Here is a 15697-nt window from a genome sequence, read left to right on the forward strand (position 1 = left end):
CTCCATCAGTCTAACCTCTTAATTATGTGTCTTTGCTGTGAGATGCGAGAACCCCTAACGCCGGGGATGGGATCAGACCCTCAGCCGGGTGGTGAGGAGAAACTCGCAAGGCCTGCTGGGTTAGTAGGCAGATCACAGCAAGGGCAGCCCCGCCCTTGGCAGCCAGTAGACCGCAGCTGGAGCGCGGCGTGCGGTGTGGCCTGGGCCTCGGCGCGCGCCGTAGCGACGGGACTGAGGAGGCGGGGCTCCAGGCCCGCTCCGCCTCCCTTCCCGGCTACGGCGTGGGGCTGTGGACTGACTGCTCCGGCTGCTGCTGCCTCGGTACCAGCAGCCTGTGGTCATGGGGCAGGAGCCGCGAACTCTGCCGCCCTCCCCCAATTGGTACTGTGCCCGCTGCAGCGACGCTGTGCCCGGGGGCCTTTTTGGCTTTGCGGCACGGACCTCAGTCTTCCTGGTCCGCGTGGGCCCGGGCACCAGCCTTGGAACGCCCCCGTTTCGAGGTAATCCCTTCTCCCGAACCCGGGCCTTTCTCTTCCTGTGCTTTTCGGGGGCGCCGAGTGGTCATCCAGCCACCCATTTTCCTAGAGATAGGCCGAGGCAGGCGGAGCGATTTCCCCACAATCACTCAACTGAGTTGCGTCCGGGTTTCCAAGACTGAGCTGTGGCAGACAGGTCCCGCCTCCTGGCTCTTGCACGTGCGATCACTCTCTTGCTTAGACTTTAGCCCTGTCTGGTCCCAGGCTTTTATAACATTCATGGCCTGCATTCCCCACGTATATGCGCAGGTCCCCTAGAAGCCTTCCTGGGGTAGAGGGTTTGCCTGCAACTGTAGGGCCTAAGCAAGATCATGCAAATATGTGATTTTCGTTTCTGTAAAGCGAATGGGTTCAGCCATATACTAGCAGCCTTCAAACCAGGGTTTAATTGTGCCTTGGTTTATGACAGCATGCCAGATACTTATTTTATTCCAAACGATCCTTGATCAGATCTAAGTAAGAATCACTTTCACATTTTTTATCTGAGGGTGCTCCCCAGCATCTGAATTAGGCATAGCAAGGGATATTATAGTTGAGAAGACTGAAGCTCATAGAAAGGAAATGACTTGCCTAAAGCCATGTGACAGAGCCAGTGCCAGAACTTGGGGTTTCTGATTGTGAATCTGTAGATCTTTTTTTATACCATGGGATACCACAGTATCTGCTTGCTCACCATCCAGTCCGTATGATTCTACCTGGAATCTTGGATAGCACTTTAATTAACCTGGTGTCTGGTTTTGCTTAAAGTAATAGGGGAGTTGGTGGGACACACTGAAAGAGTCTCTGGCTTCACGTTTTCTCATCACCCTGGTCAATACAATCTCTGCGCTACCAGCTCCGATGATGGGACTGTGAAAATCTGGGATGTAGAGACAAAAATAGTTGTGACAGAACATGCACTCCATCAGGTAACATGGCTTAATGGTTTCTCAGACCACATTTATATTTGTGCTGAGAGTTCTTTTGTTTGAAGTGCACATTTGCTAGCTTATCTGTGCAAGGTAGCTTTTATACTTGCATCTATTACTTAGATCAGAAGCAGTATATTGTAAAGTGCTTCAAAGCTTTTTTGAAAGGAGCTGCATATAAACCAGAAGTGGGCAGACTACCCTGCTGCCTTTTTTTGCTAATAGTTTACCAATTAATACACAGCCATACTCACTTATTTAAGCATTATCTGTGGCTGCTTTCGTGCTACAATGGCAGAGGAGACACAAAGCCATATTTGTGTGCTGTATTTGCTACCTGGTCCTTTACAGAAGTTTGCCTACCCCTTAAATAATCCATTGATGAATCTGTGAAACTCAATTCTAAACCAGATGATTACTTGGCATGCCTGCCTTTTGAGAGATCAAAAGAAAAAAAAACTCGCTTAATCTTAGTAAGAACTTTGCATGTAAGCTGTTAAGGAAAGAAATGGGTTTTTTGAAAAAATGATTCTTCCCTAAAAAGCCTATATTTTTCTATTATTTGTTAATAGAATCTTGCTATACAACTAGTACTAACAAGTATTTATTAAGTACCTATAACATGCTAGCATTGTGATGATATTTGATAAAGGTTAAAAATTCAACATTGGCAAATGAGAAACAAAGGCTTTTTGTTTGTTTTAAAGCATACAATATCAGCATTGCATTGGTCTCCTCGAGTGAAGGACTTAGTGGTATCTGGAGATGAAAAAGGAGTAGTTTTCTGTTACTGGCTTAATAGAAATGATAGCCAGCACCTCTTTATAGAGCCCAGGACAATTTTCTGTCTTACCTGTTCACCTCATCAGGAAGATTTAGTAGCCATTGGGTAAGTATTGTGCCACCTATATTGATAATTTATTTTTGTTTATGATGATATTTTGCCTTTGCTTTACTTCCTACCATCCATTTATTCCTCAAAGGAGGCCATTTACAAGTGCTTACTGCACCCCACCCCACCCAGCCCTTGGCATCATTTCCTGTGAATTCCAGATCTTTGTCTCTCCCACTCCCTCTGTTTCCTTAGTTTCCTTGATACTGTACTTTCTTCATTCTTCATATCTGATTCCTCCTGTCAATTTCTAAATGTCCTCTTTGATCTTTTTCTTCCTCTACACTTGACGTTGGATATAACATTTACTTCCAGTGTTGCAGATGACTCAGATCTGACTCTCCGGTGTTGAGCTCTTCCTCTACATTGGAAAAGTGACCTGGCATTGGGATCTGTCATCAAGGTTGTTTCAAGTGAGCTGCCTGAGTAGGCATCTCCTATTCCCTCAAATTCTGTATACTTCTCTCCCAAAGATGTCTACGCCTCTAGTTGGGAGACAAGTTGAATTATTTTGCCAGAATGTTGGAGGAGAAAGTCTGATTGGAGTTGGTTCAAGAGACTGGTGGGTAAAGTAGTAGAGATGCACATGGAGACAACTTTTTCACAAAGTTTGCTATAAAAATGTGCATCAACATGAAGCCAGAGGAGGTATATGGGGGTCAGGGGTCTAATTGGAAGATGGCAGTGATGTGTTTTTATCCTGATGGAGGTCAGTCAGAAGAGGGAGAGATTATGCAGGAGTAAAATGTGATAAATGGAAGAGTGAAGCTGTTTAGGAGTCAAGAGGGAACTGGATCCAGATACAAACAGAACAACTGACAATATGGAAATAGGTGCAGGTAGGTTTGTAGATCTGGTGGGAAGAAGAGGGTGTTCCATTCTGATTGCTTCTGATTTTCTCAGGCATAAAGTGGTAGCGTCAGGTTCAGGGGGGAGATAGAACTGGATGTAGGGAGCAAACAGTCATCTCAGAGAACGGGGTGGTGAACTTATTGGAGAAATTATAGATTTGGTGGTCATTGTTGAGTGCCAACAAAAGGATTGTGGTCAGAAATTTAAACAACGTAGACTGGTTGAGAAAAAGATGGTTGGATCCAACCAGGTTTGAGGTTTTGTGGAGTAAATACCCTGGAGGGAAAGGGGACAAGGGAGATAAGGGTATTTTCAAGGGAATGATTATAATGCTGGACCTTGGAATCTGTGCTGGATAGGAAGACAGGTGTTGGTGAGTGATAGTGAAAATGTCAAGAAGTCAATGGATTGAAGGATTCTGTGAAGTGGGAGAATTGTTGCAGTAGGGCTACTAAAGAGAATGAGCAGAAAGAGTGGCAGGCAGAGGTCAGAGGGTGAGAACTTGAATCAAACTTAGCCTTGAAAGAAGAACAGGTGGTATTCACAAAAAAGAGAAGACCCTTCCAGGCAGAGGGAACCACACAGTCTGACACAGTGTCTTGGATTACAGTGATTTGACTGTAGAAGATATTTAAGATAGTGATTATTCCCTGAAAGTTTGCCTGAAACTGCAAAACAGCTTGAAATGGTGAGTCTTAGGTTGCATAACTTGGTGATACTCAAAATCCATGTCTTCACAGATTGATATATTCTATGATTTTTTTTTTTAATAAAGTTGAAATGGAGTTTTTTCCTATAGAATAGTCTAAAGTGTAGGAAATGTTTAATATGTACAACCACTTTGGAGACCAGTTTTGCACTTTCTAATAAAGCAAGGATGTGCATATCTTATATTCTGGTAATTCCATACTAGACATTGATTCTCAAATTGTCTTAACTGTTTACCAGAACATTAACAGCAGCAATTTTTGTTTGTAATAGCAAAAATGGAAGCCCTTCAAAGGGAAAAGAGATAAACTGAGGTATATAGTGGAATACTAAGCAACCGTATAATGACTAATCATGATCTTAAGTTACATTTGTCGACATCAATGACTCCCATATAGAATGAGTGAAAGAAGCAAGCTGCAGAAAAACAGACAATCTGGTATCATTTATGTAATGTATAAAAATATACAAAATATATAAAATAATTCTCTACCTTATTTAGGAATATGTACAATCCTTTTATTGGCTAAGAATGAAAACAACACAACATTCACAATAGTGAGTTTACACTAGGGAAGAGAGGGAGAGAATTTGATTGGGGAGGGATACACAGAGAACTTAACTGCATGGTAATTATTTTTTTCCTAAGCTGGAAGGTAGGTACTTTTTTATGTGTGTGAAATACTTCATCATTTTAAAATATTACATAATAGAATTTCTCTGTTTCTTCTGAATTCATAAAATGACAGCCTTGAAATATCCAGATCTAGAATATAGAGTTCTGTAGTTTTTGTTAGGTTCAGAGTTAGAAAAGTAGGACAACTTATAAAAAGGAGATTTGTTTACAAGGACAGATTTGTCTCTAAATTAGAGGTGATAGACCTCTATAAGAACTGTTTTTCTATAAGTTCCCTTAGAACAAAACCATTTGAGCTGTGTGCCAGACACATGTACAGTATTACTTAGTGCCAAGAGTTTGGTCATATAGTAAGAGGGTTTTGACAAAACCAGGGAGCATGAAATGAGCACTTTAGAAAGAGGATAGAACAAAATTTCTTGTTCTCTTCCCTTCCCTCCATCCCAAATGGACTTAACTTTGAGAAATGCAGAATGATAGCTCTTAAGCCAAAATACTTACTAAAGATATTGTTCTGTTTTCATTTTTCATTAATATTCATAAATCTTTTTTTTTTTTTTTAGCTACAAAGATGGCATAGTGGTTATAATTGACATCAGTAAGAAAGGAGAAGTTATTCACAGACTTCGAGGCCATGATGATGAAATCCACTCCATAGCATGGTGTCCCCTTCCTGGTGAAGACTGTTTATCCATAAATCAAGAGGAAAATTCAGGTAGAGGTGATTTAAGGGAGAGTTCAGTATACTTTAGACCTAGTGAACAAAGGGGATAGAATTTTATCACTTGAATTATATTTAAAACTAGGTTTTACAGATCAAATCCATGAACGAGACAGTTAAATATTGGAAACCCTTGCAAAATAACTTTTCTTTGATAAATGCTTGCTCAATGCAAATTATAAAACAAAATTATCATCTCTGTCTTAGAAGAACCTGAAATTCTCAATGGGAAAATTATAACACAAACTCCAGTACCAAAAGGCTGCTATTTAGCCACTGGAAGCAAAGATCAGACCATCCGAATCTGGAGCTGCTCTAGAGGCCGAGGTAAGATTGAAGTTTCTTTTGTGAAATAATCTATATTCGTCCAGTTGAAGAGGCTTCTTATCTTTTCCTCTGGTCCTAGGCTCCAAGAGTGTGTTATCTATTGGAAAACACTTCTTTACTTTTCTATCCAGAAAGTTCCTTCCCCAATTTAGCCTGGGCTAGAATTCTCTGTGTTCTGAGCATCTGGATTCAGCATTGGAGATAAGAGGTTCTGATGAGTTCTAGGAGAAGGCAAGGACCACTGCTTTATAGAAGGATCACTGTTTGACCGGGGTGGGGGAGGCTGGATGTTTATTACGAGAACAGGAGCTTGGCAAGGCCTAGGTCAGAGGAATGAAAGAGATCTCTAGAATTAGAGCTTTTAATGAACAAATACAGAACAAATAATATGCACCAAGCATAGAAATATATGTTTAAAATTGAAAAGCTTAGTTTATCCAAATTCCAGACAAATCAATTTTTCAGCCTCCCCAGACTTCTCTCTTTGAACAGAATTTGTACCTTAAGTTTATAAATAAAGAAAAACTCCCAGCAGAGTGGATGTTACTTTAATAATAAAAATCTATACTTTGTTTTTTATAGCAGTCTTCTCTTTGTCCACTGTATTGTAAACCACAAAAGTTTTATCATCTTTGTCCAAATGCATTAGCATATGTAAAGCAAGTAGCACAGTGCTTGGCACATAGTTAGAGCTTGGTCAATGTTAATTAGTAGTCTGACATTGGAAAACAATTTTTTTAAGGTTTGTGGAGTACTTTTGTACATACTAACAGCTGAAACTCCAAGTGGACACATCAAGCTAAGAATCCCTCTAGAAGGGACACCTCTAAATTTATGTTTGGTTATGTCTTCATGTTTGTTTCTACATCAAAATTAGCTGGAGCATTCTTGAAAAATTTAGGTTCTTTGTCCTCCCTCAAATCTACTATATCAGAATCTTTAGGAGTTGGGCCCTGACACATGTATTACAAGCCCCACTTGTGTTTCTTCTGCATAGTGGGGACTAAGAACCACTGGTTAGTTGCATGCCAGGGGTTAGTAGATCGCCACAGTGTGTTGACTTCCAAGTTTTGCCTGTTTATTGGATTTCTTGCCAACTAGAAGAAAAATCCCACCTCTATCTTCTAACTTCAGGGAATCTTGGATTGTGTTATCACCTGGGTTTTCAATTCCAGTTGGGAGCCCATTTTCCTGGAAAAGCAATATTCTTAATGTGTTTAGGTTGCCAGGACAGCCTGTAAAAGCTTGTTTGACCTAAATATATTGAGGCTAGTATTAACTGCTATTTATTATAATAATGGGGAAATGAGATCTGAATTCTAAGTAACCAAATAAACAAGTTAAATTTTTATACCACAAACTGTGTATCGTAAACTAGTGACTTTATGCATGTAATTTCACTATCTTGAGTGCCCATTGACCCTCTTTTAATCTTCAGGCGTGATGACTTTGAAATTGCCCTTTCTGAAAAGAAGAGGAGGGAGTATGGACCCAACTGTTAAAGAACGCCTGTGGCTGACACTCCATTGGCCCAGTGATCAGCCAACACGGCTGGTATCCAGCTGTTTTGGGTAAGTGTTTTTTGGACATGTTTTCTCTGATATACTTTGCTTTCCATTTGGCCTCAGGGGTTCCTAGGCTTTTTTATATATAGGCAGAAGATGGAGAAAGCAATGGCCAAGGCTTGTATTGTGATGGGCTGTTTGTAATGGAAAAATCATGGCACTAATTCCTGAGCTGTCTCCTAACAGGTATGAAAAGATTGAATAAGTATAGCCCAGTGGTTAAGAGTGCAGACTCTGAAGTTAGGCAGAACTTATTTTCAGTATTGATCTGTTACTTAGCTGCTGTGTGTTCTTAAGCAAGACCCTTCACTTTTCTGAGCAGTAGTCACTTCGTGTATAAAAAGGGAATGATTATAATATTTCCTATTTCTTGGAGTGGTTAATGTCATTCATTAAACAAACTTTAGCGGCGATAATAAGTGAGTTTCACTGACAAGGTCCCTGCTTTTAAATGAGGTAAAACAGGTAAAGCATGTGTCTATACCCATAAAATGTTAGCCATGGCCCTATTCTCACTCCCAAGAAAGAGAAATTTTTGTTTTAAAGCCTTTTGTAAGGGACTATGCAAATTATGGTGACATTTCATAATTAAAGCTCTTAGATTAATCTACTTAAAAGTTAGTCCAGTACATTCACATGATTCACATGACTCTAAAGGACTTATCGTATAAGTCCCCTTCCCACCTCTATCTTCCTAGCTACCTGGTTGCCCTCCCTATAGGCAGTGACTGGTTTGTGTGTGTGTATGTGTGTGTGCGCTTTTCCAGAGATGTTTTATGCATATTTCAGAATATACTATATTTCTCCTTAAAGGAATAATTAACAACAAATTATTTTGTACCTAAAGGCCCAGACTATGACTCAGCAATCATTTTTGTTCTCAGATTGCTTGTGAAAGGGAACTAATGCTTTTATGATTTTCCTTCACAGAGGAGAACTTCTACTATGGGATCTCACCCAGTCTTGGAGACGAAAATATACCCTCTTTAGCACTTCATCAGAAGGGCAGAATCATTCAAGAATTGTGTTTAATTTATGTCCTTTACAAACTGAGGACAACAAACAGCTGCTGCTTTCTACATCAATGGATAGAGATGTACGAATTGTTTATTTGGATTTAGCACTCTACAATAGTGATTTACAATGAGGGTTAGATGAGGGAGCTTTTTCAAACCACCCACCAGTCTCCCCACTCCCACCCCCACCCTTCCCTGGGTTCCAGTTTCAGAGTTACTGATCAGCGCCAAATATATCAACAGTATAGAAGTAAGAGAAACATAAGGAAACTCCAAGGTGCCTTTTTGCTAAAGCAGACATGATAAAAGAGTAGATGTGTCCGGGGAAGGTATGTGAGATCATCATGCTTTGGCTTTAAAATATCCTGGTCTGTAGTTCACGAAGCAGAATCATCTGCTCATGGTGAAATCTCTCAGAGAGGATTAGTCTCAAGAATCTATGCACTTTTTGGCAATGGATAATGGTGATGGTAGCACAACATTGTGAATATAATTAACATCACTGGCTTATATACTTGAAAGAGGTTAAAATGGGAAATGTTATGTTGTATATATGTTACCACAGTAACACTTTTGAAAATGAATCTGTGCCTTTATTGTTTTACAATTGTGCTAGGCTTATTTGATAGACTTTGTTTTCTCCCAAGCCCTTCCGTTAAGCAATTGACAATTGGAAACTTACCACTCCTTTTCTCCTGGGTATAAAGTATTTACTTTTTCTTTTATTTTTCCACTGTCCTGGGGCATCTTCATCCTTACTTAGAGTTTACCCAATGAGGAGATTACTAATACTGTAATACAGTAGAGTGGAAAGGGCACTGAACTCTGGGAAATAGATGACCTGGGTTTTGGTTAATTTATTGTATGACTGAATTCACTTGAAATTAACCTTATCACTCTGGAAATGTTGATTCATTTTCCTATTTCTCTGCTCTTTTTAATATATAAGTCCTTACCCTTAATCTTTGCAGGTAAAATGTTGGGACATGGCCACCCTGGAGTGCTGCTGGACTCTTCCTTCCCTTGGTGGGTTTGCCTATAGTCTGGCCTTCTCTCCTGTGGACATAGGCTGTTTGGCCATAGGCGTTGGAGATGGCATGATTCGCATATGGAATACACTCTCCATAAAGAACAACTATGACATGAAAATTTTTTGGCAGGGTGTCAAGTCCAAAGTTACAGCAGTAAGCATGCCTTGAACTTTTTTTTCAAATAAGTAATTATGTTTTAGAGAATACCTCCTCACTAAATGAACTCTACTGGGAATCAAAACTTGCTCAAAGGTATTTAGGATAAGGTTAGAACTAGAAAAGTAAAAGTATCCTCTCTAGCCAAACCCATTTTCCCAAAATTCAGAGTTTAAATTTTTAAAAAGACTTTGTTCAAGTCACCATGTTCTCCAATAGTACAAAATTAGAAATGTCCTGAATATGCCTTCATAGAAGATACATTGAATCCATCAAATTATGAAATAAGTGTATGTTAGAATGGTATTAAACTATTAAAAACAATAATGTAGGTCTTTACTATGGAAAGATGTTAATGATTCATGAATACTGCAAATTATAAAACATAGAATACAGGTTACAAACCATATGTATAATTTTGTTGTTTTCTCCAAAATGATACTTCTGTTATAGCTTTCTAATCTTTGTGGTTGAAAAAGAAAACCAAACAATGCAGAAGTGTAGAAAGCAAAATTTTTTTCCTATGCTAGCCTGTATTTTTCCACTTCCATAATCCAGAGAGCCACTGTTGACAATTTGTGATATAGCTTTCCAATTTTGTTAATCATAAGTAGAATCATTTTATAAATTGTTCTGGAATCTTCACCCTCAGCTGTGTATTGTGGCCATATTATTTGTTCATTGTTGAAATGTTTTAACCCATTTTTGCTTTTTTATATTGTATATATCTAAATTAATTCCCAAAAAAATGTCCGGAAAGAGAGATACAAAATTGGTAATGGTTTTTTTTTTTTTTTTTTTGGGGGGGGGGGCTGACATTACAGGTGGCTTTTACTTTGTTTTTAATGCTTCTTTGTTTCTTTTAAATGATGAGGATTTGTTCCTTTTTGAATTAGAAGAAATCAAGAGCAAGAAAATTTCCCATTTAAATGCTTGAAAGATTACTTGAGGATTCCCTAACAGTGTACCCTCTAATAATATATTCCTATTTGGGAACACCTTTTTTTGTAGCTATGCTGGCACCCAACCAAGGAAGGTTGCTTGGCCTTTGGAACTGATGATGGAAAAGTGGGATTGTATGACACCTATTCCAACAAGTAAGAAATGGTTGACCAAAATGTCAGTGATGGATTTAATTTTGAGTTCATATAAACCTGAATATACATCAGAATTGCCTGGGAAGCTTTTTTAACATAGGATTCCAGCTCTGAGGCTAGGGCTCAGAACTCGGAATTTTATTTAATTTGTTTTTTCAGATGGCTGTGATTTAGCCCATGTGACTTTTGATTACTACCAAAATAATCCATTTGCTTTTGTTTTCCCCCAAGTGTTTTTTTTTTGTTTGTTTTTTTGGTTTTTTGGGTTTTTTTTAAAGTTTTCAGGCTTATGTGAAAGCTGAAAGACTAATGGAAAGCATACTTTCCATCTAGATTCAAGAGTTGTTAACCTTTTTCCATATTTGCTTTATTTTTATATATGTGCATGTCACTCAGTTTACATGTTTTACCTGAAACACATGAAACTAAGTTGCAGACATCATGACACATCCTTCTTCTTAATAATTCTATGGATAAGGGCATTTTCCTGTGTAACTACACTATTACAACCTCACTTAGGAAAATTAACAGTAACTCCACAATATGTTCTAATATCCAGTCCATACTCAAATTTTCTCAGTTGAGCCAAAAATGTTTTTCCTAGCTGTATTTCAAGTATTCAATCATGGTTCACACATTATATTTTGTTTTTTAAGTCTCTTAATCTCGAGTAGGACCCCCACATTTTTTTCTTTCCATAACATTTTCTTTTTGGTTTGAAGACTCCAAATAAATGGTTTTGGTTTTGTCGAATATTTTACATTTTGGACATTTCTGCTTATTTCTTTGTGGTGACTTCTAACTCACTTCTCTATTTCCTAAAAAGTGGAGGTCATGACTAGAGCTGCACTATTACAGTCACAAGCCACATGTGGCTAGTGAAGACATATGTGCCAAGTCCACATTGAGATGTGCTATGAGTGTAAAATACACACTGGATTTCAAAGACTCAGTACAAAAAAAAAAGAATGTAAAATACCTCAATATTTTTTATATACTGAGTTAAATAAAATGTTGCTAAAATTAAATGTCACTGTTTCTTTTTTTCTTTTAATGTGGCTACTAGAAAGTTTTAAGTTACACACACGCCTTGTGTTTGTGGCTCACATTCCCTATCTCGTGGACAGAAATGCTTTAGAAGCCTGATTCTAAACCAAACTTGTGCTGTTGAATTTGGTAGCCACTAGCCACATGTGACTATTTATATTTTAAATCCTTAAAATTAAATAAGATTAGAAACTCTGTTCCTCAGTCACACTGACCACATTTCAAATGCACAAGAGCCATATTTGGCTAATGGCTACTTTATTTCAACAGCACAAATCTAGAGTATTTTTATTATTATAGAAAGATTTATTGGACTGTGCTGTTCTAGACCAAGGGTCAATGAACTGTGGTCCATGAGTTAAGAACCTTTTTAAAATGGTTAAGAAAAAGAATCAAAAGAATATTTCATGACATGAAAATTAAATGAAATTCAGATTTCAGTGTCTTTAAAGTCTTATTGGATCATAGCCATATACTCACAGGTTTATGTCTTCTCTCTGGAATTTATTAAGTAATTCTTTACTTACATAGAACCTACATATAATTTAACTACTTTTCTCCTTTTTTTTAATTCTCATTTGAAAAAAACACATGCACATACGATTTCAAAGAGATGTTTAGGAAAATACATGTATACCAATTTAAATAGCTCCTTGTGGTCATAAAATTGCTTGATGCGTTAAAGTAACAGCTTCTGATTATTATAAGCTAACTATTGAAACTAACACTAGAAAAGACATGTAAGAATAAGGATGTTGCCGTAGATAGATACATTGTTAAGCATTCAATCAGAACTACATATTCTGCTTTATCCAAAGAAATGTTGGTTCGTTGTCTAGAATGATAACTGTAAATTATAATAACAGTTCTTTTTTCCCTAAGAAGCTAAACTTTATTACATATATCATTTATCACCATAACAACCATAGAAATTACTCTTTTAACAGCAATGTTTCTTTAAAACAACAAAATAAAAAACTTGAAAACTTGTCTTAGTTTAAAAATGTGATGTTCACGTCACAGGCTAACTGTAAAATGACTTGCAGTTTATTACTTGAATATGAGATGGATATATATGGAAGGTGATAATATATGCATAGTAGTAATTTTAGTTCTGGGCTGAACTGTTTGCCATTTTCTGTCTTGACAGATGGAAGAAACAGCTTATTTTGCTCTAGTTGTGATAGCCTTTATTCTCCTATGTATTAACAGTAATATTAGTATTTGACACTTAATCAAAGTGGACAATTCAGAGGGAAAAAATGAGGGAAGTGACTGCAAACTGGAAAGTTGGGTGGGGGTACTATTTGTTTCTGGGGAAACTATACTTGGGACTTACTTATTTTGGTAGTAGATACCATTATATGCTGTGTTTTTAAGTGCTGCCTTCTTTACAATCAACTATGTGAAGAAGAATGTTGGTAAAGGATTTTTTTCTAGTATCAGCAAAGATGGTCTTTGTTCCACTATGCTTTTTTGTTTAAATTTTTGTTCTTTCCCCTCCTTCCTTCAATCCCCCACCCCCTATCAAGACCTCCACAGATTTCTAGCACATATCATAAGAAGACTGTGTACACTTTAGCCTGGGGACCACCAGTACCCCCTATGTCACTGGGTAAGTGTCTGAGCCATTCTGTAACAAACATGAGGATATTCTCTTTCTTAGTTTAATCCTAAAATAGTAAAGCTGGAAAGAGTCATGTAGATGATCTAGTGTAGTTATTCCTTATATGAGTTTCTATAACCCAGGTGTCCATGAAGACAGTAGTGGCAGATAATGAGTCAGAATTCCTGGAAGAAACCATCTATCATAAGCCTCCCCAAACTCTGAAACCTTGTTTCTTCTCTTTGAACTGAATTTTCTCATTGTGCTTGTAGTTATCTCATGCTGGGTCCTGATAACCAGTCCAGTGTTCACCACCACTTGCAATCACTTTTTCATTTTATCAGAATTAGAAGGTTATTTTCACAGTTCTAATAGTATAATGATCAACATCTTTTCACTTACAATTTCTGAAATGATCTCTTCTTGCCTTTGATTATATTTTGCCCTTTTCCCTCTTCTAGTCTCAGCCTTGTCTTGCTTTTCCTTAGCCCTAAAGTGGTAGGTTTTTCATTGTAGTATAGCAACAAGTAGTTGAGCTGGTGAAATACAAAACTGATAAGCTTTCTTTTCTTGACTCGTATAGGAGGAGAAGGAGACAGACCTTCCCTTACCTTATACAGCTGTGGAGGGGAAGGGATTGTCTTACAGCATAACCCCTGGAAGCTTAGTGGAGAGGCTTTTGACATCAACAAACTCATCAGGGACACGAATTCAATCAAAGTGAGTTCTTGCGGTCTAAATTCTTCTCTTTGCCTCTACATCATGGATTTCTCTTTGTTTCCCATCTTGCATAATAAAATGCCATTATTGGAGATATCCATCATGCTCAGTCAGATTTCTTGGATATTCTTAAAAGACTCTGAGTGAATTTATGAGTTATATATATAGCACATGTCTTAGGTGTCTCTATCCTTGAGTACAGCAGAGAACTTAACAACAAAAGAGGTTTGTCTGAATTGCAAAGACAATTTATTATAAACGTTCAGGTCTTGGATGTAAAGCATCCTTTTCAGGCCAACAACTTCCTCCAGAGTGACACCTTGGTAAAAATAACTTTATAATCTGGTATCCAAATGGAGTTACAAGGGGTGTTTCTCAAGACAGAATTGTGGTTTTGTTTGTAATTTTTCAGTCAAAATAATTTGATTTACATAAAAACTGCACGGATAATACAAAGGTGTACCCTTTACCCATATGCCGCTTTTGATTGTATTTGCTTTACCATTCTATCAACATGTCTCTATCCCAGAACTGTCTTTTGAAGTCACACTATAAATGCTGACATATCCTTACCCTTTCAAAAGAATATATTTTATATCAATGCTCATTTTTTGTATGACTAGCATAAAAATAACATTTAATTCATTAATAGAATTATCATTTTTTATTACATGCCTTCATTGTTTTAAATGTCTGAACATTAACATTTGGCAGTGTAATAAAAGAATAAACTTCGTTTTCATAGAGCTTTTAGTTTAGTGACAATTAAGTATATGAATCAGAAATTAAGATTCTGGAAAGGGAAATTTGGAATCCTTGCACATATTAATGATAGGTGGTGAGGCTTCAGACATGTGGGCTAAAGAGACAAGTAAGAAAGAAGAGGGTCCTCAGAAAGCTAAGTACAGAAATACCCTATGACCCAGCAATCCCACTACTCAGCATATACCCAAAAGAAATGAAAGCAGGGACTTGAACAGATATTTTCACACTGATGTTCTTGGCTGCATTATTCACAGTTGCCAAAAATGGAAGCAACCCAAGTGTCCATCAGCCTGTGAATGGATAAATAAAATGGGATTTATACATACAATGGAATATTATTTTCAGCCGTAAAAAGGAATGAAGTCCTGATACATGCGACAACATGAATGAACCTTTAAGACATCACGTTGAGTGAAATAAACCAGTGAGATATTGTATGATCTCACTAATATAAAACAATTAGAATAAGCAAATTCATGGACAGAATCTAGACTCCGGGGGATAAGGAATGGGAAGTTAAGGCTTAAAATGTACAGGGTTCCTATTTGGCAGGACGGACATGTTTTGGTAATGGCTGGTGGTGATGGTAGCACAACATTGTGAACACAATTAACAGCAATGAAATACATAGCTGAATGTGGATAATAGGGAAATGTTAGATTGTATATATGGTAACAGAATAAAAATTTTTTCTAAATCTGTGAAACTATATCTTATAAACAGTGAACCCTAAGTTAAACCATGGGCTATAGTTAATAGTACAATTATTAAAATGTGCTATCATTAATTGTAACAAATGTTCCACACCAATGCCAGGTGTTGGTGGTAGGGAGGTATATGGGAATCCTATATTTCATGCATGATTGTTCTGTAAACCCACAACTTCTCTAATAAAGGAGGAGATTTAAAAAAAAAAAAAACAAAGAAAAGGAGGCCCATACAGCCTTGGGAAACACCAACATGTAGAGGTAGAAAAGGATGATCCGGGAAAGGAAACTTAGAAGAGATAAGAATAATACAGGAAGAGTATTTATAGCTTTTGTTGGTGAGACCATGACCCTCAAGTTGGCAAAGCCAACAGACATGTCTCATTCTTTTTTGTGGGATAAAAAA

General features: G+C 37.6%; 3 protein-coding genes across 6 annotated transcripts in view; 1 reads left to right on the forward strand and 2 right to left on the reverse strand.

The window, feature by feature from the left end:
* Nucleotides 1-150, reverse strand: part of MRPL22 (mitochondrial ribosomal protein L22) — a 46528-nt gene extending 46378 nt beyond the window's left edge. For 2 of the 4 annotated variants that reach the window (XM_037798750.1, XM_037798749.1), the window contains exon 1: nucleotides 16-150. The gene's annotated coding sequence lies outside the window, so the exon portion shown is untranslated. The remainder of the gene's footprint in view (nucleotides 1-15) is intronic. The other 2 variants (XM_037798751.1, XM_037798753.1) reach the window with 2 other exon arrangements.
* Nucleotides 151-248: 98 nt separating this feature from the next.
* The window catches only part of GEMIN5 (gem nuclear organelle associated protein 5), a 41210-nt gene continuing 25761 nt past the window's right edge, over nucleotides 249-15697 (forward strand). The window contains 11 exon segments of the mRNA XM_037798742.1: nucleotides 249-500; nucleotides 1284-1444; nucleotides 2152-2333; nucleotides 5097-5248; nucleotides 5462-5581; nucleotides 7020-7152; nucleotides 8077-8242; nucleotides 9134-9346; nucleotides 10361-10446; nucleotides 13026-13108; nucleotides 13683-13819. Coding sequence (XP_037654670.1) covers nucleotides 341-500; nucleotides 1284-1444; nucleotides 2152-2333; nucleotides 5097-5248; nucleotides 5462-5581; nucleotides 7020-7152; nucleotides 8077-8242; nucleotides 9134-9346; nucleotides 10361-10446; nucleotides 13026-13108; nucleotides 13683-13819 — 1593 coding nt within the window. The 5' untranslated portion in view covers nucleotides 249-340.
* Nucleotides 4310-15697, reverse strand: part of CNOT8 (CCR4-NOT transcription complex subunit 8) — a 91289-nt gene continuing 79901 nt past the window's right edge. Inside the window, exon 8 of the mRNA XM_037798746.1 lies at nucleotides 4310-5287. Coding sequence (XP_037654674.1) covers nucleotides 5282-5287 — 6 coding nt within the window. The 3' untranslated portion in view covers nucleotides 4310-5281. The remainder of the gene's footprint in view (nucleotides 5288-15697) is intronic.

Source organism: Choloepus didactylus, chromosome 11 (genome assembly GCF_015220235.1).
Source record: "Choloepus didactylus isolate mChoDid1 chromosome 11, mChoDid1.pri, whole genome shotgun sequence".
Lineage (NCBI taxonomy): Eukaryota > Metazoa > Chordata > Mammalia > Pilosa > Megalonychidae > Choloepus > Choloepus didactylus.